This window comes from Heptranchias perlo, chromosome 31 (assembly GCF_035084215.1).
Source record: "Heptranchias perlo isolate sHepPer1 chromosome 31, sHepPer1.hap1, whole genome shotgun sequence".
In the NCBI taxonomy this organism is placed as follows: Eukaryota; Metazoa; Chordata; class Chondrichthyes; order Hexanchiformes; family Hexanchidae; genus Heptranchias; species Heptranchias perlo.
Window position 1 is genome coordinate 27,782,126 of NC_090355.1, and position 22,592 is coordinate 27,804,717.

At 42.0% G+C, this 22,592-nt stretch overlaps 1 protein-coding gene across 1 annotated transcript in view; it reads right to left on the minus strand.

The window, feature by feature from the left end:
• Positions 1-7,478: 7,478 nt before the first annotated feature.
• Positions 7,479-22,592, minus strand: part of fpgs (folylpolyglutamate synthase) — a 37,743-nt gene continuing 22,629 nt past the window's right edge. The window contains exons 12-16 of the mRNA XM_067969811.1: positions 21,310-21,407; positions 19,280-19,332; positions 17,565-17,640; positions 15,944-16,010; positions 7,479-14,241 (exon numbers count right to left, since the gene is read on the minus strand). Coding sequence (XP_067825912.1) covers positions 13,814-14,241; positions 15,944-16,010; positions 17,565-17,640; positions 19,280-19,332; positions 21,310-21,407 — 722 coding nt within the window. The 3' untranslated portion in view covers positions 7,479-13,813. The remainder of the gene's footprint in view (positions 14,242-15,943; positions 16,011-17,564; positions 17,641-19,279; positions 19,333-21,309; positions 21,408-22,592) is intronic.

Below are 22,592 nucleotides of genomic sequence, written 5' to 3' on the forward strand. Positions count from 1 at the left end.
GCATTATGAGCGATATGCTGGAGCAGTGGAAATATATTCAGATAAACTGACCTTGCATTATCAGGCAAGGCCTGCTCATTCCTGAACCGCACTGCATTATCGGCCTCTCCAAGTCCATCTCTTACGATGATATCCAACGGAACACTGATGAAGACGTTGAATAAGATGAGTGGTAGTGGATAACCTTGCCTCACCCCTTGAGAGAGAATTGTAAACAATTTTACAACACCAAGTTATAGTCCAGCAATTTTATTTTAAATTCACAAGCTTTCGGAGATTTTCTCCTTCCTCAGGCAAATGTTTCAAGATCTCCTTGAAGCCTACGCATTTATACATATTGAACAATAATACATGGTGTTTACAGACTGCCCCTGCAACTGCCCGTTGCCAAGGCAATCACCGTGTTCAGACAGAGAGGTGTTACCTGCAGAACCTCCGAATACACATTCAACAAAAAAACAAACAGGGAAAAAAAACAGAGAAAAAAAAAACACAGAGAGAGGCAGAAACATCCGGAAGGCAGAGAGAGCCAGCAACTGACCCATTATATTAAAAACAGATAACATTTGTTCGCTGGTGGGGTAACGTGTAGCGTGACATGAACCCAAGATCCCGGTTGAGGCCGTCCTCATGGGTGCGGAACTTGGCTATCAATTTCTGCTCGACGATTTTGCGTTGTCGTGTGTCTCGAAGGCCGCCTTGGAGTACGCTTACCCGAAGGTCGGTGGACCTTCGGGTAAGCGTACTCCAAGGCGGCCTTCGAGACACACGACAACGCAAAATCGTCGAGCAGAAATTGATAGCCAAGTTCCGCACCCATGAGGACGGCCTCAACCGGGATCTTGGGTTCATGTCACGCTACACGTTACCCCACCAGCGAACAAATGTTATCTGTTTTTAATATAATGGGTCAGTTGCTGGCTCTCTCTGCCTTCCGGATGTTTCTGCCTCTCTCTGTGTTTTTTTTTTTCTCTGTTTTTTTTCCCTGTTTGTTTTTTTGTTGAATGTGTATTCGGAGGTTCTGCAGGTAACACCTCTCTGTCTGAACACGGTGATTGCCTTGGCAACGGGCAGTTGCAGGGGCAGTCTGTAAACACCATGTATTATTGTTCAATATGTATAAATGCGTAGGCTTCAAGGAGATCTTGAAACATTTGCCTGAGGAAGGAGAAAATCTCCGAAAGCTTGTGAATTTAAAATAAAATTGCTGGACTATAACTTGGTGTTGTAAAATTGTTTACAATTGTCAACCCCAGTCCATCACCGGCATCTCCACACCTTGAGAGAGAGAGAGAGAGAGAGGGGTGGTTTCAGTGAGTCTCTCATGAGTCTTCATACAGATCTTGAAGCTGGGAAATAAAATCCCAGATAAAGTCTAAAGTTTAGCCATATACTCTCATAGCTTTCAAATTCTTCTAGAGGCACTGTCAAAGTTTTATGAAAATCAGTAAAGGGATGTAAATGGCTTTCTCCGACCCTTCTGATGCTCTGTGATTTTGAATAGTGCCTCAACATGTCTTATGCATTCCTCACAAGACTGGAATCCATTGTTTTCCAAATGACAGGTTAAAAAGCAGCATGTGGACTCTGGAGAATATTTCTCCAGCCCATTCTCTCAGCTGGGGAGCTGTGTATTAAGGGGAGCAAATGAAATAATTTCAAAATAGCTCATTTTTAAAAGAAAAGTTCTGCCTTTTGAGATCATTGATAAAAAATATATACATGTTCAGCAGAAATTATGCTAGCAGTATATATTGGAACATATCATTGAATTGTGACAAATACGGTTTCACTTCCACAGAAACAAGGAGCTACAATAACACTTTAAATTTAAAGTCTTTTAATCTGATGTCCCTTGGCACCTTATAATTATCAATGTGAACTGATATTGAGCTCAGTGCATCCAACTGCTTAACACATCATACCACATTAACATACAAGCAGCAAAGTCACAAATGAGTTGTATCAATTTTTAAAAAGAATTTCTTAATTTCTTAATTTTTTTAAATTAAGAAATCTAGAGGTTGTAGTATAGAACATGCTCCATCATGGTTTAAAAGAATAGGATAAATCAAAAAGACGAGTTGGAGCCACAAATTGTATAAATGTCCTATTACAGTGGTTAGCCATGGGGAATAGTATTTCATTCCATTTACAAATTACATAGACTAGCATTAGTGGAGACACAGAAAGAAGGGCTGGCTAGGGAAAATATAGATCAGAGCAACATAAAAGGGATGAAAACAACAAAAACCGAGGGCTTGAAAAAAGTACATGGTTTTTGTAAGCACACAAATCAGGATATCATACCCAAAGGCCAGTTTCATTTTACAAATTCTCATTTAACGTTGGCCTTTGTGGACCATTGGGAAAGGGTAGTGCAGCTTTAATGACCTCATTAAATGATACATATATACCTCTGCTGTTCTTTGTTAAATTGTTCACCTTAGAATCCATTTTTATTCATGAATTTTTGTACTGATGTAAGAAATGCATTTACACTTTCTGTACTTTTTAATAATAGGTTTTTATTCAGATAAAGTTGCTCTATTGTTTTTACACTTCTAAGAACAAAACAAAAGGCTGCTTGTTTACTCTCATCTAGAAGGATGTGTTGATGTTCAGAAATACACTTGAAATTTTTCCCCCTGCTATTACTAGAAACACAGGTGTTACAATTTACAAATGATTTAATAAATATTGTGTAGGCAAAGCCTGTGAAAATAGCAACATTCTTCTCATTTGATTACTGGCACTATTAGATGTCACCACTGTAACCTAGCCTTCCAACAGGCTGTGTGTGTGTGTATGTGTTGCCAGCAGGTCTTTCTGTAGAGTTCTAGTTTTTGGAGTGAGCATATGTAAATACATTCTTATAAAAGGAAGAGAACTGTATGTTTCAATATTTTTATAGCAAAAAGGCAATAACTTACATATAAATTCACATCACTAAAGTAATATAGTGCATATTTATTTATTCATACATTATTTGTGTAACCAGTTACCCTTTAAATCATTTCTGGTTCTCTGATACTCTACAATTTTATTTATGTCATGTTAACTTACATAGTTCATGGCTATTCAAATCCCAGAGCTTGCAACATGAATTTGTGTGCATCAAGCATGGGTTAGAAGCAAGCAAAGCTCCCTCCAATTTACCTCAGCACCAACCACAGAAGAACACCCTCTTCTGTACGAGTGTGAATCTTCCCACATCATCTATCACTATGGCATTACTGAGTGAACTTTGGCAATATAGCAGTTTTCCTGCAATGGAACCATGCTCATTAAGAATGTGGGTGAAACTGCCCAAACGCATTTCACATGGGGCTCTTGCAATTATCAGAGTCAAGGGACTGCCATCCTATCACTCAAGTTCAGAGGTGAAAGTCAGTGTTCCAGGCCACTATCTCCCCCATCCTTCCTGTCCTGATCATTGCATAAACAAGTATGTTTGTTAATAAATAAGTTGAGGAAATTCACACAAGAATTTTTCTACTATAGGAACAGTTAACAACAGGAATGTCCTATCCGTCATCTCTGAACATGATGTTACAAAATTGACCTTCTGGTTTTCAAAACCCTATTTAGCTGGGAAACTGGGACAGCATAACATTTAGCCATCATCAGTAGTTGCTCCCCTTATATAATTGACCTTTAGTTACCATTTGATTAAAAATTTACAAAGATCCTGTGAGCTAATATAAAAGGTAAAATTCTACTGTATAAAATCTTTCATAAAAATTTTAAGGAATTGATCTTGTGTACAGAAGGGGTGGTAAATCGAATTAAGTATTCAACATTATGAGTCAAATTTTAAATGTAGTATGTACATTTAACAAGTTTTTTTTTAAATATGAAATTTTCGCAACTACAAAACCATCATGTGACTTTCTGTCAAGTGAAACAGATTAATCAGAAAGTTAGCTTTGTATAAAATTAAACATTTTACAGCAAGGTAATTAAAAGAACTGACATACATATTGTATAGACAGATATTTGATTCCTATTCACTGTAACAGCTTAATAGCACCACCTAAAACTGGGGTAAAAAAGTTTTCTTTTTATTGAGGCCTTCTCCCCAAAACTTTGTTTTATGTGGTATTTAAGTCAACACATTCAGTGATGCAAGTACACATGCACTCAAGCCTGGTAATTACATACTTGTGGGGCTTGGCAAAAGTTTGTTCTAAGAAGTTTCCTACTATTATCTATATTCATGCTGTGTCTTTGTCTACCATTTTCAGTGTGCAGGGTACTGAAGGGGTCAAACAAGATGTTGTTTTGTTTTGATTTACTGCTGTGGATTGCTCTCAAACTATGAGGATTGAATTCTACTAGAAAATTAATTTAATGAGAGGGAGAACCTTATCTAAACCCAGTATATGAAATGTTGCATTTGTGACTGCCAATTATTCAATTTTTTTATGATTCCTTTCTAGACTGGAGTAGGATGGAATAAGTCAAAAATATGAGTTTTGTATATAACTCTTGGATAATACAATGTGATCACTCCCTGGAGCTGAGCTCTATATATGTTTAAAAGTTCTCTGTGTTGATTAACCTCCTGATACTGGACCTTGTTTTTATATTGTCTGTTATAACCATCCACAAAATCTGCAGTAATATCTACAGCTGTGGAGGCAAAGGCAAACATGAGGGTGCATCCTTCAGTCATAAAATTGTGAACTAGACCTAAGGGAGGTTTTGCTGGTCCCTCGCATTTTACGCTGAGTGACTGGCAAATTGTTGCCCCATATTTTTTTGAAACTTAATTTTTTGTAAACATTCAAAATAAACTTATTTTTATGTAACCTTCCCTTTCCCTAGCCTACTAACTCTATGTATCACTCACCTTTAGTATTAATAGATACTATGTTTAAGGTAAGGAATCATCAAAACAGTGCAGTTCAAACCTCTTTGTTTCCCCAAAAACCATGAGGGCCGAGAATCTGTTTGTTTAAAGTTATTGTTCATTATTATGAAACTACTAGTATGTGGCAGAAACAATGATTTAGCCCAGATGCTAATGAAATACGAGACCTTGCAAGGCATCAGATGTGGAAATATGCAGCAAGTCAACATTAGAGCATAAGGGCATTATTCTGGCCAATTAAAAAAAAACAGCTGTCACTGCATTGAAAGCAGATGGGTAAACAGAGAACCTATGTTATAAACAGCAGTAAGATAAATAACTCTTATCTGGACTATATAAAAATTAAGTAGAAACATTGAAAAATATGATAATGTACTAAAAGGTGTATAGGTTCCTAATTTCCCTTTAGGTGACCTACTGTGAAACATTTTACATGGTATTTACAGCAAAGAAATAGGCCATTCGGCCAGCATTTATGCTCCACACAAGCCTCCTCCCATCCATCTTCATCTAGCCCTGTCAGCATATCTATCTATTCCTTTCTCCCTCATGTGCTTATCTAGCTTCCCCTAAAAGTATCTATGCTATTCGCCTCAACTATTTCTTATAGTAGCGAGTTCCACGTTGTCACCATTCTTTGGATAAAGATGTTTCTCCTGAATTCCCTATTGGATTTATTGGTGACTATCTTATATTTATGGTCCCTAGTTTTGGGGTCCCCTACAAGTGGAAACATCTTTTCTACATCTACCCCGTCAAACCCCTTCATAATTTTAAAGCATCATGTGCTCCAGCACTGTAAGAGAACAAACAGCAGTTGCTGCATGTATCCAGAACACATCCTGGGAAACGGATGACTCTGAGTTTCCCAGACCTGTTTTTTTGCGTGTTTTTTTTTAGTTTTAGAATGCTTCTTCTTTACATCAACTTTTATCATTTAAAAAAAACACTAGATCATTTTAACTGAATTTGTTTTGCTGGTAACTATTATCTGCATCTTTTTTTAAAAGTGTAAATTATATTTCCACAATTACAAGGACAAAGCAAGATCACAAAGCAACTTCAGATGATTCCCTATGGTTACCCAACACTCATTATTAGCATTTGTGTACTTTTTTTAAAAAAAGCACCTTTGTAAAAAGCCATTTCCTTTTACGTGTATTGTTTTGACCAATAGTTCTGAAAGGGGATAGCATTAGATTTGTATCTGTGCGAAAGTTAAGAACTTGTGTGCCTTCCTTCCAACAAGAGCCTGCAAGTCAATTTTATTCTGTTTTATTTTATTCTGTTTTTTTTTATTATATCAAAAACATATTGTATTTTTTCTACATGCATATGTAAATGTGTGTAAGGGAATAGTAACTGTTATCCCATCCTCTGATGCATTTTTATTAAAATACTTTTAATTTAAATAGTAACTTGATATCAACAGAATGGATTAAAAATTTGAGGACTGAGTATATTGAAGGATGTACTTTTTAACCGTAGCATGTGTTGACATACAGAATCTTCAGTTGCCAGAATATTCATTGAAATTATAGTGCTAGTGACGGAAAGAGCCTAAATATTCTGTTTATATAAACTGTTTTGTTTTATAGAAGCTCTACTGATTCTATTTCTGTATGTATTTTCTGAAGTTACAATGGATTTAATGTCTTCGAAGAAGACAGACAATTATTGACCTGTATCAGTCTTGTATAAGAGATATGTATATTGTTACTCTGTCAGTATTATAAAGTTTATTGTTAACTGTTCTGGGAACATGAATAGCTCAGAATCATGTAGTCTAAAAAATCCTATTAAATCATGTAAAACATTATTAAAATGTTGATAAGTAGAACTGAATGAAAAGGTTTGCTGAGGACTAAATACACTCATTAAAGTGCACTAGAAAATCAACTAGGATTCAGACCTGAGCAAGTTTGTCATGTTTTACACATGTAATTTTTGAATTGTGGATAGTGGGAAATCAATGGCTGCAATTAACCTAAACCAAAACAATGCTTTAAATGTATTTAAACATTATTAATTTCAAATATTAAATTAAAAACTAGGTGTGGCAGAAGTGGAATAGGTTGTTGGTTACAAAACAGAATAAATGTGGGCGAGTGATGAGGTATGTTTGTGTGCCAACTTTTTCTTCTGCTGTGGGGCGATGAAGAGCCTGTACTTGTGCCCCTTAATAGCTGATTACAGAGCGATGAGGAGGCTGGGTGGGTTACATGTCCAGTGATGTACAATGCTGGGAGAAAGCAAATAATAAAATACCTGTTTTAAAAAATGGATTCTGTACCCCAAAACACTAAATTTGACACATTTTTCCAGTGAATATGTGTAATAACCACTTACCAATATGAATGCATTATAAAACCACACTTAGAACACACAATGTATAATGGAGGAGCAGCAATATCAGCAGACCTTTTTTGTTTATGACTTTCTCCTATGTGCAGAATCCTGTGTTGTGTCCTGTAGCATTTGTAATATTATCATCACAAATACTTTATTCAAATAAACTTCTTAATAAGACTATACAGAGAATGCTTTTTTGGAGGGGTGGAGGGAGAGAGTAACATGACATGATACCTCTTTGTCATGCTCATTAACAAGTATATTTATTTGCAAAATATGTCAATTACATTTTTTTTGCCATTTCCAAAGTGAGTCCTCAGGATATTTGCAGTAAGGATTAATGGACAGGTTCAGTGGTACTCTATAATATCAGCTTCTGAGGACAAGGTGCTCAAGTGGTGCAAGAACTCCGCAGTAAGACAACTTTTTTTTAAAAAGTCAACTGTTAACTCTTATTTGGTAGAATATGATTTGTTTAACCAATAATCATATAAAATTGAATAATACCAATTAACACTACATGTAGAGCTAACAAGCAGTAACTAGAGGCCAGGCACTTTCCTTCAGGAAGAATGGGAAAGAAAATGGGAGTAAGTGAAAGTTGTCTCCAGACTCTCATTATACACCTCTTGGCAGTCAGTTTCACAGTAAAACTGGCAAAGCCCTGGGAGCACAGCAGCTGTTCCCAGGGCTTTGTACATATTCCAACAGGGAGGAAAAAGAAAACGAAGATGCTCTATTTGATATATCAAACAGTACAATCATGATTATTGTTATTCTATTGTTAAATGATCTCAACTAAAATATTATACTTTAAAAAAAAAGTTACCAATGGTAGTGATACTCATTTTTATGAGCCTGCTAATATGTAGAAAAGGGCAGCTACCAGATCTGTAGCTGTGTGTTACTGTTTATGTACAGTTTCTCAGGCAGCTTGTGCTACAAGGATTAGAACCCACAGGCTCACCATCATTCTAATGGCTGCATCTCATCCGGGGAGTAACTTTCAAAATCATCATACATTTATTACAACAAATGAAGAAGAGTCACATACATAACTTCTCAAGTTTTACATTGTGTACTTTTTGTCATTGGTTGTGACTTTAGCATCTTATCTTGGGGGTCAACTGGTCACCCATATGTTTGAAACGTCATGCAAAGGGCATAGCATAGTCTTAGTCGTAGGATGATGTGGCAGCAAGAGACACCAAAATATACAAGTTATTAGGGATTTCCAACATGTATTCATTTGCCCACACTCATTTTATACAGAACACAAATTGGGACTAGTGGTCTACAGGTAATAAATCAAAAAGTAGCATAGGTCACAAACACTACAAGACTGAGGCGTCAGCAATCATACATGGTTCATTTTCCATAAACCACCCATTTTTGGCCTGTGTTCCAATTTACAGTGTTAAATAATTTAGTAATTTAAAGTGTAATTTTCTAGCATGCAAGGTAAATTTCCTTTTCTCCTGTAATGGTGATGGATCTTCAGTGGGCCAGGATTTATGGCAGAAATGGAACACCAACCTCAGGTTGGTGGGGGGAGGTGGGGGGGTTGGGAAGTGAAGGAAATTGATGTGGCACACTGTAGGATGGCCAGTTGAAGATGCGCAAATTTTTAAACTTTCTTTGACCAAAGTGATCAATTGCACTACCATGAAGTAGTGAAAGTTCTGGTGTAATTGCATTCTAAAAGCGCAATGAGCAACTTAGGCCGTGGGAAACTTCAATGCAGAAGCGGTGCAGCATCTGTAAAGACTCAGTCTTCATTACAGCACTTTTGGGCAGTACAGGGAGGATGCAGAAGATTCTTTCCTTGACCTCTTCGCATTTTATCCACTCAAGGCATCTCCCACCCTCCGCTGATGTGCCTCGTGCCAAAACCATGTGCAGAGGCCAGCTGTGCTCATAGGGTACCACGACATGCCAGCGTTTCAACAAATGGCTGTGACTTTTTCACAAGAACTATAAGCCCTCCTGGAAGAGGTGGAAGACAGATCTGCATGTACCAAGCCCGAAGCCATTTATGAGTTTAAGCCTTACCATCTGGAGGGAGGTGGCCTTGGCAGTCAGTTAAAGTCTTTTGCTATGCTGCCTTATTCTCCTTACCGTCACATGCTGCTGTTGCTCCTCCATAAGGATGACAGAGGCATATTCAGAGGAATGCTATAATGCCATACCTTCTCTGGAGCTGTCCCGAGTATGTGGGGAGCTGGGGGGTCAAGTGTAAGTCTCAGAGAGCAAAAATGAAAAAAAGTCTGAAGCTAAAAATCAGCAAGCAAAGTTTGGCAGCTCTTCAAAGTTCTCACTTCAGCTTGAAGCAGGTGACAGAGTTGATGTGCCTGTTTTATATGGCTCCAACTGTCCCCGAATGCATAAAAGTGACATAAAAAAGCAGGTTAACCAGTCACAGCACCATCAGGTGAGTGGCACAGCTTGGCAAATGAGAACCCCATGGGCTTTGGGCGAGCACACCATCAAAGTTGTCAAAAGGATTGAGGAAACTCGCATCAAATACATTAACAGCGCTTAAGAGGTGTAATGCGATAAACGTAAGTTCTTGTAATTTTTCAAATGCAAAAACGGCTGAAGATAGCAAGGACACGTAGGGCCATAGTTGATTAGTTTTAGGATATTGTGGTATTGTGGATATTGTGGTATTAAATGAACATGACCTCTTCAACTCATAACTAAGAGTATGTACTGATTTGCAATAAACCAACATGGAAATGTTCTTTAATGTACATTTCACATCAAATAGTGCAGTAAAACACGATAATAATTTACAGCAAAATCACCAAAACTTTACAGTACAGATTATTAGAATTACTTTGTCTCCATTTATAATCTAAAATCATTCAAACTCATTACATTAGAAGCATCATTTCAAGTTATCAATCTGATAATGCACTAAACTTGTTGACTCATATGGATCAACTTTCAATAGAAACTTGAATTATTATTTGCATAAAATAAAAATGCGAAAATAAATTAAATGTCTTTTTTTTAAACTCACAGTAGAAATTAGACTCTGAATAAATTCTTGATGTCACTGCTCTAAATTCAAAAAGTAACGCACTTAAGAAATTGGAAGGGAACGACATGGACAATCGTACCTGTGAGAGAGATCATTAAAAGGAAAACTATATCTGCCTTAATTGACGTTTAATACTCTTAAAAAGGAAGTGATTATAGCACTTAAAATAACTCCTTGCTCCCCACCACTATCCCCTATTCTTGCATGTTAATCTTTCAAACTGCTCCTCAGACTCACCCAGAGAGTAGAAATTTTGTATGAACTCTCTTTAGTGGCATTACTCAATTCCATATTACTGGAACAGAACTTCACGAGGTCACTGAAAATATCTACTCAACGGCTGTCTCTAAATCAGCAATTTTGAAGCATAAAAACAATGAAGCAAATTTAGGGAAGTGTAGCTGGTCGGATAATCTGAGATCCCCTTTTGGTCTCCATTAACAAGTTTTCTGTTGGTTAATTTTTTCCATTGCGTTAACAATTAGAACAAGTTTTCTGATGGTCACGTCATAAAATCAGTATGTACTTGAGACTCAGCTTAATACAAATGACAAAAGCAACTGTTTATTCTGCATTTAATACATATTTGCATATAAAAATGCAGCTGGGATTCCAAGCCCATTTTCTGATTGTAAATAGTTCAAGTTACACGTGGAAATAAATAATTTCAGGAGCTATTTTCAATTAAAACATTTTCATGTATAATGTACACTTATAACGGGTTTCAGGCTTCATTTTCCATGTAACGGGTGCATGTTATATGGAAAAATTATGGTAGCAGCTTATAATTATTCCATCAGATTTTACACTAGCAGCAAGAACATGAGGGAGCAACTAAATCACATAGTAGTGTCCTTTAACAGCTTAAGACTACCCTCCCTAACATTGAATCCATTAGATCATTCACAGCAGTTCTAGATCTATTTAAGTATACAGTGATGTGCTGTTTTTCCACTTTATAGTTAGGAGTTTGAAATCTGCCCTTAAATAGTTTCCTGTTTCTTTTGAGCAGTCGTTATTTAGAATTACTTACAAAAGCTGCTTGTCTTTAGAAGGGAAGTAACATCTCTTATCAGCAGCCAATGAAAACCCTAAGTTTTATTCAGTCTACTAATATGGTTACAGCATTCAGTAACAGTCACTTATGCTTGAGATCAGAACATGAACTTTAACTGCATGGGTTTTTTTTTTCTTGGAAGATGTATTTATTTTCTTCCTCTTCCACATTTATAGACCATCCTGTTCTTGGTACGATTCTCAATCGTTAGAATGTCTTGGAACCCCCTATCAAGGCTGCTTTATAGCTAAGATATGAATAGCAGTACCTCTGCCAGAGTCCTACTTTCTCCTCTTTCTTTGGTGAATCGCCACAGCGAAGATTATGAACACACTGCACTGTAAGGAATCAGAGATGGGAGCTTGCATCCAGTTACAGTGATCAGAAAAAAAACTAAAACAATTTCTACCGTGTCAATACTGGAATACATTCTGAATCAGAGGATCCTGTTAAAATATAAAATACACACAACAAAACCAAAAGCATCATCTATGGGCACTGCAACAGCCAAAAAAATAAAGCTTGCCACTTTGTCAGCACGCAGACAATCTTGCAGCACCCATGTCACACCTAACTTTGCAGCCTGCTCTATCTCAGATGTCTGGGGCACAGCACATACAGTTCCACCAAGAAAAAAAGTGTCTTCTTTAAGTACATGCAAACTTATGCACCACATATAGGGCACTTTTAATTTATTTTTTTTAATAATATATAGATCGTGCTGCTATGCAACATGACCAGAGTGAAAGAACCAGTAGGCAATTCACTTCGGGCCTCTAGCAACGCTGCTCTGTAACGAGCCACTAGGTGGTGCACATGAGCAACCCGTGGTTACTCACCATCTGATTTTCCCTTCCACCCCGTGGCTGAGTTCTCTCTTCCCCTTCCCTCTGTGGTACTGCTGAAATTGGAAATTCGCCATGCAGCAGAATCACGGATACAAATCTGTGCCCCACATAGCATGTTAGGCATACGTGACCACTCTTCGCTGCAAAATGCTGGGAATGTGACTTCCCTTTGGTGACAAATATATAGATTTTGCACCCCCCCCCCGACTTGTCCTGGGATTTTAATCTTTTTTCACCTCTCCCAAGAGCTCTTAGGGCTCCAGGTGGTAGGGAGTGCCTGTATCATGATGCATAAGGCATCATATGGTACAGGCTGGATGGACCAGTTGGTCTTTTCCTCTCCATTATTTTTGTATGGTATAGGATGCAGGGCACATGATCATTTTACAGCACAGAGGGCTAGAAACCTCTTGGAGTTAGTGCTCTTAGCTCAGAACGGACTGGAATTTTTAATTACAGTACTATCTTTTCTATAGGTTGGTCTGAAAATCTGCATGGATAAAGGACAGGTTTATTTTCGCATTAAAAATGCATCAACCTAACTGACCCTGCCTAAGTCTCCATCTGTGGCGATGGGGAAAGATTGTGTAATTCCATGTGGCCTGCCTGCAAGCACCTTCCTTGCTGGTTGGCCATCCTCCTATCCTGGTTCCACAAATTCTTATTGATGAGATCTCAAGGAAAACCACTGACGTTGCCTTTGCCTAAGAGATGACAACCAGACTGTGGGGCGTTGTGGACTCCCGCCTACCCATTTTTGTGCCTTGAGCTCACCCAGCACTGTGTCAAGCCCTGCCTCATATGGAATCACTGGCTATCACTCTTACTATTACTCCCCTGCCCTAGACTTCTGGTTTACAACTCACAAATATAATTGCTAGTGCTATTAATGTTTCTTCACAAATGGTACTGGGGTAGGTTGTATCTTGATTTTTTTTTTAAATCACTTTTCTTTTTTTTTTAAATGCCATTGTCTTTTGGATTCCTTCAAAATAAAATAAAATCTGAAAAAGAGAGATCCCATCAGGACAGCCACAAAGTGCAATGAAGAGTCCAACTCCCCCACCTATTGACTTACGATTGCCATTGTGTCACCAGAGATGGTGCATTTCCCAAAAGGAAAGGAAGGAAAAAAAAAATCAGAGGTCAAGTTATCTTAGGTATTCCCGTGCAACTACTCTCAGCCGACTTCAGAGCAGCAGTAGCCGGGGAAGTGTGCCGCTTGGCCGGAACGCATCCAGCTAACTTTCCACTTTGTTTTAAAGACCCATAACAATTAAGACTTCATTTTTCAAAAAATAATTCATGTGCAAAAATTTAAACAATACTTGTGATTAGGCATGAAAGTCTGACAATCACTTCATACGTAAAACATACCAGAAAAATCTATGTTCTGGGATTCTTTCCCATGACTCCTTCTACCTTCTGGTGAAATGAAAGGCAAGATTCCAATACCGTCACTTCTGCCTTTGTGTTGGCTCTTTTACACAAACGTATTTAGTGTTTGAACATAGGCCAGCACAACAGATACTGTCCCAGACCTAGAAAATGTCCCCCCCGCCCGCCCGCCACTCATCCTTTTAGGGCACAAAGCATAGGTCTGACAAAAAAAAAACACAGCTTTTGCTCGACTTTTACTGAGACAAGGACTGGTCAAGAAGTTTCAGACAGCCGCCCACAAGATGGAGGCTCCCCGTGATCAGGATCTGTATGGTGGAAGCTTCCTTCAGTGCTGTAGCCCCTGCCAGATGTAGATTGAGTGGATTGGTCAATGAACGCTGGAGGACTGGGTCACGTCCTTGCGTTATCCACTGCAGGCCATTGTTGATGCAGGGGAAGACAAGGGCCCGGGGGGCCGTCTGCTCGCACTCTGGTTCGTGAAACAGCAGCATTCCCCCGTCCAAATCTCCGTTCTTAACCAATGTAGTTGAGCTCTCCAGACTACTGCCAGGAAGGCTCCATAAATTGTCACGTTTCACCTCTGTTAGTTTGCACCAGGCACGATGGTTGTCAAGGCAACGGCTCAGCATGTTCTCCAATGACACGGTGTAATTTTTCTGATCTGAAAAAGTAAATTCTCATGTGTGATGGACGGTCGGATTTAGATCAACAAGTTTTTTTCTCTCTTACAAATCTTTTGCGCTCATCTATATGAAAGATGTTAGTGTTGGGGAAAAAAACACACAGTGCCAGCATCAAATACTCCTGGTGTAACAGGTCAGATGCAGGATTCCACAAATTGCAACGAGATGAGTGACTAGTTATTTTTTTATTTTGGTGGCTTAGATACTGGGGGAAGTTCCTGCTTTTTGAATGGTGTTACAAGTACCTTACCATCCACCTGAGCCACTTGAGAAGACAGGACTTCAGTTTAACGTCTCCTCCAAACTATTTCAGCACTAAACTGGTGTCGAGCAAGATAAAGTGCTCAAGTCGAGAGTGGGTGTGAGCCCACAATCTTCTGACTGGAGAGTTGAGAGTTCTACCAGCTGAGCCAAACCTATAGGTTGTTATACTGGTCACTAGAAATTCACACCAGGATTTAAAAATAAATTACCTAAGGCAATGAGAGATGATCTTGTAATTCAATCTCTTACCATCTCAAAAAAACCCACAGAATTAAAGCTCCTTTGGCCTTCCTTGGCTAATCTTTACAACACTTGGGTCAGTAATAAAAGGACTTTGGATTTCTTTATTCCCTCAGATCACCGCTGTTGTCAGAATTACCAAAGCCAGTGTCCATAGAGAACAAGAGGATCTTTTACTGGGGCCCAGGCTGAAAAAGTTTGAAAACCATTTCTCTGGATTGTCCTGTCAAGCACAGCACTGGTCCCAACAATGTGCCTTAACACTAACCTCAGAACAGCAACCCATACGGCACCAGTTAAACAATTTCCCACACCAGTCATCCTGTACCTTCCGAGTGAGGTTGCCAATTTTCATCAAATTTGTTGTGTATGCCTATGCCCCCTGGGAACTGTTCATGGAATCATTGAAATTTCAGTATAAGGGAAGGCCATTCAGAGCAGTACCTGCATCAATGCAAACTCCCCATCTGTGCTAATTCCACTTCCCTGCTCTTTCCCTGTTGCGTTTAGTATCATTCTTCAAATGTTTACTCAATTCCTTCTTAAAGGCCACTTGTAATAAAGCATTCCTTATCCTAATAACTTTTTATGAGAGTTCCTTTGAACCTCCCCCTTTTATAATTCTATTATTAATCCTGAATCTACAGCCCCTTGTTACTGACTCACCAGACAGTGGAAATCTTTCACTATTTAACATTTCACAATCCTCTCGCAATTTTGAACATTTCTATTAGATTCCCCCTCCGGCGTAACCGTCTCTGCTCCAGTCAATACAGTCCTGATGTTTCAAGTTTCTCATCAGAAGTGTATTTTTCCCAATCGCTGTTTACCAGCTGAAATGATACCAAGGGTCATTTATCGATCAGATTCTATTTATTGATCAGATATCACTACAATCGATCGGTTTCTAGATCAAGATGGATTACGATCTGTTTAAAAGGCGAGTCAGCTATCTTCACTTGTCAGTGCGCTGGTCTCACATCTGGCATTGATTCTCCAGGAGAGAAAGAGGAATGTTTCCAAATACTGTAAGGGAATGATGATTCCTGGTCTGTATGACTCAATACAACCCCAAGCAGAACACTAACCCACTGAGCTGTCAAAGGACCCCCTAAAAGTTTCACTTTTTTAGAACCCAGACTTCAAGAAAAGTGACTTAGGGAGAACTGCACTTACCAGCATTCAGGTTCTGCACTACGTCCAAGAGATTGGGGCAGAAAACAGCAAAATCAAACTGACAAGGCTGAAAGAAACCACAAATCAGGTTATTTTGTTAGCAACAGGCAAGGCTCCCTTTATTTTTCTCCCTGCCTTGGACTGCCTACGCCAAGCATCAACCCTAGCCAAAAGGCAGTCTTACCTCAAAGCAAACTATGGACACTCTTAGTCTGGGTACAGTGTGGTATGGGTATTGCAGGGCACCATATATAAATGTGCGTGGAGGTGAAAGAGAGAGAAACTCGTAGCAGATACACGAGGAGCCCTGGGATTTGACTTCTATTCCACGAGTGGGCTAACTGGACAAAGAGGCCGGTTATAGTTGGCGTCATGGGACGATTTTTATTCATATCCTATGGATCTTTATCACCTTTCCTGTTACAGACAACTAAATAAAATTCCAGGAGGTGAAATGGAACTATCTAAACATGATTCATATTTCACGGGGAGTGCGCAGGCTGGCTCTGCTGACACCAATAAAAATAGGTTCTCTCAGCTATCAATGACGTCAGCTCCCTGAAACACAAAAATCGCTCCCTACGAACGGTGGCATCTCGCACGGGATATCGAGTTTCACCTCAGGAGCCGGATCACCCAGCGCTGCCTGAATAAACTGGGCGGTGGCAGCGTGGACAGAATTAGGCTTTCTCCTGGGGTTTTTTTTTTGCCTCTCCCGGAAAATTTTGTGGCTGTTGGATGGGTAAATGGTGTAAGTGGCGGCATGGGACCTGGATAGGGGGCGCCGAGGGCCGGGGGGCAGGAGGAGGGGGTCGCTTCATGATCTTTATCCTTTTTGTATTATCTTGTGCAGGTACATCACCGACTATGCGGTTTTCTTCTTGCTGGTTAAACTCAATTAAACCCGACAACCCCCAACCTTCGAACAGCACTCCCTCCTGCACCAGCGTGGTCATATTTTTTAAACATTTCCCATACCAGCCATCCTTAGGCCCATCCAAGTGACGTTGCCAATTAATGCCAAAGTACGGGCAGTCTTGTGTTGTAGGCTCCTACCCACTAGGACCCAGTTTGAGATTTGCCCAAACTCACTTCACATTGGACCCCCTTCCAGCCAGCAGAGGCTTTCATCCCATTGGTCTGGGCTGGATTTGAAGCCCACTCTGCCACCCCGGGATCATTCCCGTTACTCTCCTCTTGTTCCCGGTCCATTGCACGTACAAACTTTTGGAAGCGCGGTAACCAAAACTGTTCGAAACCCGAGCTAAATGGGCCCTCTGAAGGTAACCCACCTGCTCCATCTTTCATTATGAGAAGATGATTTTTTTTTTAAAAAAAAGATCAGGTTTGTTTTCTGCATCCAAGTTATTTTTCACTCTTCCCACTCCTTCTGTGATCCATGTGCTGCACAGTATACCTGGGCCCTGTGCTTCTCCCAGTGTGACTTTATAGATGGCCAGTGAGAGATGAGCCTGCAGTGACGAGGTTGTAAACTCACCACGCAGAGAATCTCGGCTGCCCTCCCATTCCGATTTTATAACGCTTTAGCCCTCCCAACACACTGAGCAACCAGGCCACATTCCCAATTCTCTTCAGGCTACACCGTCCGGCCCGTTCTTACCACCAGCAGTTTAAGGAGTGCAGCAGCGTCTCGTTCCCCCGTGGTGTTGAACAGCAGCACTTGTAACACGGGTCCTCTGCAAGAAGAACAGCATTTAATAATCGGAAACCCTGATATCAACGTCACACCTGCAGTTTCAGATCCCTTACGTGCCCGGCTCCGAAGGAAGTCTGTTCCACATTCCGACCCCCCCCCCCAACCCCCAGGGACTGGGCAGTATGTTCCACGTCCCTCCCCCCCACCCCCAGGGTCTGGGCAGTATGTTCCACGTCCCTCCCCCCCCACCCCCAGGGTCTGGGCAGTATGTTCCACGTCCCGCCCCCCCACCCCCAGGGTCTGGGCAGTATGTTCCACGTCCCGCCCCCCACCCCCAGGGTCTGGGCAGTATGTTCCACGTCCCGCCCCCCACCCCCAGGGTCTGGGCAGTATGTTCCACGTCCCTCCCCACCCAACCCCCAGGGTCTGGGCAGTATGTTCCACGTCCTGCCCCCACGGTCTGGGCAGTATGTTCCACGTCCCGGCCCCCACCCCCAGGGTCTGGGCAGTATGTTCCACGTCCTGCCCCCACGGTCTGGGCAGTATGTTCCACGTCCCTCCCCCCCCACCCCCAGGGTCTGGGCAGTATGTTCCACGTCCCTCTACCCCCCCCCCCCCCAACCCCCAGGGTCTGGGCAGTATGTTCCATATCCCCCCTACACAAGGCCTGGGCAGTATGTTTTACATGCCGCTCCCCGCAGGTTCTAAAGGCAGTATATTCCATAAAATCTCATGACATCTTCAGAAATATTTCCAAACAATTCACACAATAAATTACTTTGAAATGCAATGGTTTCCATTATGTAAGCAAACATGGCAGCTATTTTGGACACAGCAGGATCCCACAATGATATGAACGGCCAGTTAATCTTTTTGGTGGTATTGCTTGAGGGAGAAAGGACATCCAGAGAACTCCCTGCTGCTCTCCCAACAGTGGCCTGGGATCTTTAACGTTCACCAACATCAGCTGAACAGGCAAAGGGGACCTTGGCTTAACATCTCATCCGAAGGAAAGCACTTCCAACTATGCAGTACCCCCTGTAGAATCCCATGGGTACTGGTTTCCCCCCTGCAGTGCACTGGAGAGTCAACCTAGATTCCCCGGAGTAGGTCTTGAATCCACAACCTGCTGACTCAGAAACAAGAGAGCTATGGTCTAAGCCAAGATGACTTATTCAGGGCTACACTTTTTGAATTATACAATGTGTGGAGTGGAGTGCCTGGGGAGGCAGCGGAGATGGATTGTGTCAGTAAACGCAAGAGACACTATACACTACTTGGCCCATGAAACGTAATGGTCTTTTTCATCCCCACGTCCTGACCCAACCTCTATACACACACCTATAACAGGAGTCTCTGGACAGGGGTCAGAAGCGAGAACCATGGCTGATTTTACCTCCTCCCTCATTGAATATCATTGAGGTCATTTTATTGCCCCTAGCTGAGATCAGCTAACTCAGCAAAGACCAGGATTAAGCCCGGGACCCTGTCTGTCTGTGGGGCTCAGTAACACGCTGGGCAGTGCATTCAGTCACCGAGTCATCTGGGAGTGACGGGGGAAAGCTGTTGCGATGTAAATAAATTGAAGATGTAACGTGACCAGGTACAGTATTGTAGCACAGTCCTGAGCAGCTGCTCGGGATGATCAGATTAAAAGTCACACAGTAGCAGGTACTTACTCCACTGCTTTCGCCTCCTTTAACGATTGCTCCCGAAACCACTTGACACAGGCCTGGAAACAAGAGCAGAGTTAATGCTCACACACCAGGAACAGACCTGTACAGAGCGGGTGGTCCCCCTCCCTTTCAAAACCGCTGTCATCGCCCCCCCCCCTCGAAAAACCCACCCTCAGCCCCTGTGTTATTGCAAACTACTGCTCCCAAAAAAAACCACTTTTCTCTCCTAAGTTCTCGACTGTGTTGTCGTCTCCAAAATCTGTGTCCATCTTTCCTGCAACACCCTGTTTGAATCTCAATCAGGTTTCTGCCCCTGCCGAAACTGCCCGAACCAAAGGCAACAGACATTCTCTGAGACTGTGACGTATTATCCCTCCTCACCTTCTCTGCGGCCTTTGATATGGCCGACCACCCGTGTTCCTCCAACGCCTCTCCTCCACTGTCCAGCTCAGAGGGACTGCCCTCTCTTGGTTCCACCTTTCCCTATCCAATTGTAGCCAGAACATCTCCAGCAATGACTTCTCTTCCTGCTCCAGCACCATTATCTCCAGAGTTCCCCTCTCCTGTCTATCCCTCGCCCCCTTCATAGAATCATAGAAGTTACAACATGGAAACAGGCCCTTCGGCCCAACATGTCCATGTCGCCCAGTTTATACCACTAAGCTAGTCCCAATTGCCTGCACTTGGCCCATATCCATCGATACCCATCTTCCCCATGTAAATGTCCAAATGCTTTTTAAAAGACAAAATTGTACCCGCCTCGACTACTGCCTCTGGCAGCTCGTTCCAGACACTCACCACCCTTTGAGTGAAAAAATTGCCCCTCTGGATCCTTTTGTATCTCTCCCCTCTCACCTTAAATCTGTGCCCCCTCGTTATAGACTCCCCTACCTTTGGGAAAAGATTTTGACTATCGACCTTATCTATGCCCCTCATTATTTTATAGACTTCTATAAGATCACCCCTTAACCTCCTACTCTCCAGGGAAAAAAGTCCCAGTCTGTCTAACCTCTTCCTTTTCCTCATCTACATGCAGCCTCTCGGCGACACAGACATGAAGTCAGCTTCCACATGCATGCTGACGACACCCAGCTGTACCTCTCCGCCACCTCTCTCAACCCCCTCCACTGCCTTGGTGTTGTCCAGACTCCATACCCTTGCCGGCAATTCCATCCCCTTCCCCAGCCACCGTCTCAATCTGAACCAGACTGTTCGCAAACTCAGTGTCCCATTTGACCCCGAGCTGAGCCCCACACCTCCTCCATCACAAAGACCAGCTTTGGGCCAGCACGTCCTTTACAGGAGGGACACCTCAATGCTGATGTTCCAGCGCCATAAGTTGGGGTAAGCATAACCCAAGGAAACCAAGAGCTGTGCTGTTTTCTCACTGTTCCTACAATACAGCTCTTTGCAAACAAGTTGCCCCTGTAGCATTGGTTAAAGGCAATCTGCTAACTGCCCATCACAGACTATCCACAACCAAAGCTGGAAGAGAGTGACTGAGGCTAGCCAGAACGAACATACAGAACTGTCACTGGTTTGGACTCAGGAATCATGTGGATTTTCCACGTTCTAATCTCATCCAGTCCTATACGAGGGATATTTACCCACTCTCAGACACAAACATACTGATATCCCCGCTCCTTAATACACACATCACTACCTAGAGCCCTTCCACTCTGTCAATTCTCTGTCACAAGATGACCAGTTGCAGCTTGCCTCCATTTCACTGTGGGCCTTAGGGGACCTACAGCTATTGGTTCTGTAGTTTTTTTTTCCTGCTCTGGTGAGGGAGTTTCTGGTTTCCGTTTGGCAACTGCCCACGACGGCACGACTGAAATCAGCAGCTCAATGTGTGTGGGGGACCTGCGGACCCAGATCACACGGTGTGACGTGCTGCAACTGTTCCGAGAGCCCTTGTACGAAGCATTCGTTGGGACTGTGGCCCTCGACAAAAAGTCAGTGACACTGTGCTACACTCTCAAAGTATTATCCATAATACTAATGAAGAGACCCAGGTAGGGCCAACACACCTTTATACTACCGAGTGTGTGAGCACCATCGATGTAATACGTCACATCTCTTCGCTTCAGGATCTGTGATCGGCCCAGCCATTCCGTGACGCGTAATCCTAGGGAAAGACACAAGAAATTAATTCTTCATTTAAAATCCCTGACCAGGCTTTCATGGGTCTGCAGCAGAAATACTCACAAACCCAAACCGTACTAGGGAGATCGGGCCAGCGCAGATCACCGAGGTCTGTCTCAGAAAGACTCACCTGGTTACAGGGCACCTGGGGACAAATTGCTCATTGTTGCCTCTTTTATAACGACTGGTATCTACTGGTTGTGTACACAAATCTGCATCTTTCAAAAGCAAAAAGACGATGAGAGGTTCAGAGAGTTAGGAGCTCTCACCGGTGGCTCAGTTGGGAGATACAAAGCCCAGTGTGTCCCAGCCCACATAAGGTCTCCAGTTCGATCCTTGGCCTCAGTTAGTTGATCTCGGCACACGGTGACCACGGGACTGCTTCCAGTATGGTGGGGAAACCGAGTCATATGGACAAGGAGGGCCCCAGCTTTGATTCTCGTCACGACTGCAGCTGAGGTGCTATAATCGGTCTCAGCATCGCTGGGGTGGGTGGGGCGGAGGGAGATAAGCCAAGGTTCACACTTACAGCTGCCCACTGAGTCCTGCTGGAAATTACATGTGTTGGGGGCACTGGACAAAGACTGGGGTTGGTTCTGCAGTGACGCCCTCCCAATGCTGAATAGCCGACTGACGCTCACTTTCTTGGCTGATACTTTTGGCCGAGTTATTCGAGCTTAGCCAATGGCCGTGGAACCCTAACTCGGAAAACGTCAATGCCTTCAGAAGAAGAGGGCAGAAAGTAATTTTTAAAAAAAGGACTGTAAGAGTTGAGGGCAACCAAAGACTCACTCCAGTACCTCCAGGTCCAGGCTATGTTCAGACAGGTTAAAGCTGAGCACAGTCTGAAACCTAATGTAACGTGCATGGGGGTCCATACAACACCCGCACCCCCTAAAATAGAAGCCAGGCACAATATTCCATTCATATCATTTCAATTTTAAAGCTCCTCTCATTTTTTTTTGTAATTTGATATCCAGTAACAATCTAACAAAACAAGACTTTCCACATCATGCACAGCTCCAGTGAAAACACCAAGCAAAGACCACGACCATTCTCTCAGTCTACCCTGCACTCCTCCCCTACTATTTCTAATAAATCTCCCCCTCCAACAAAGACCCTTCTGCAGCAACCCAGCCCCCCCCCCCCCCCAATTTTGGGTCACCGT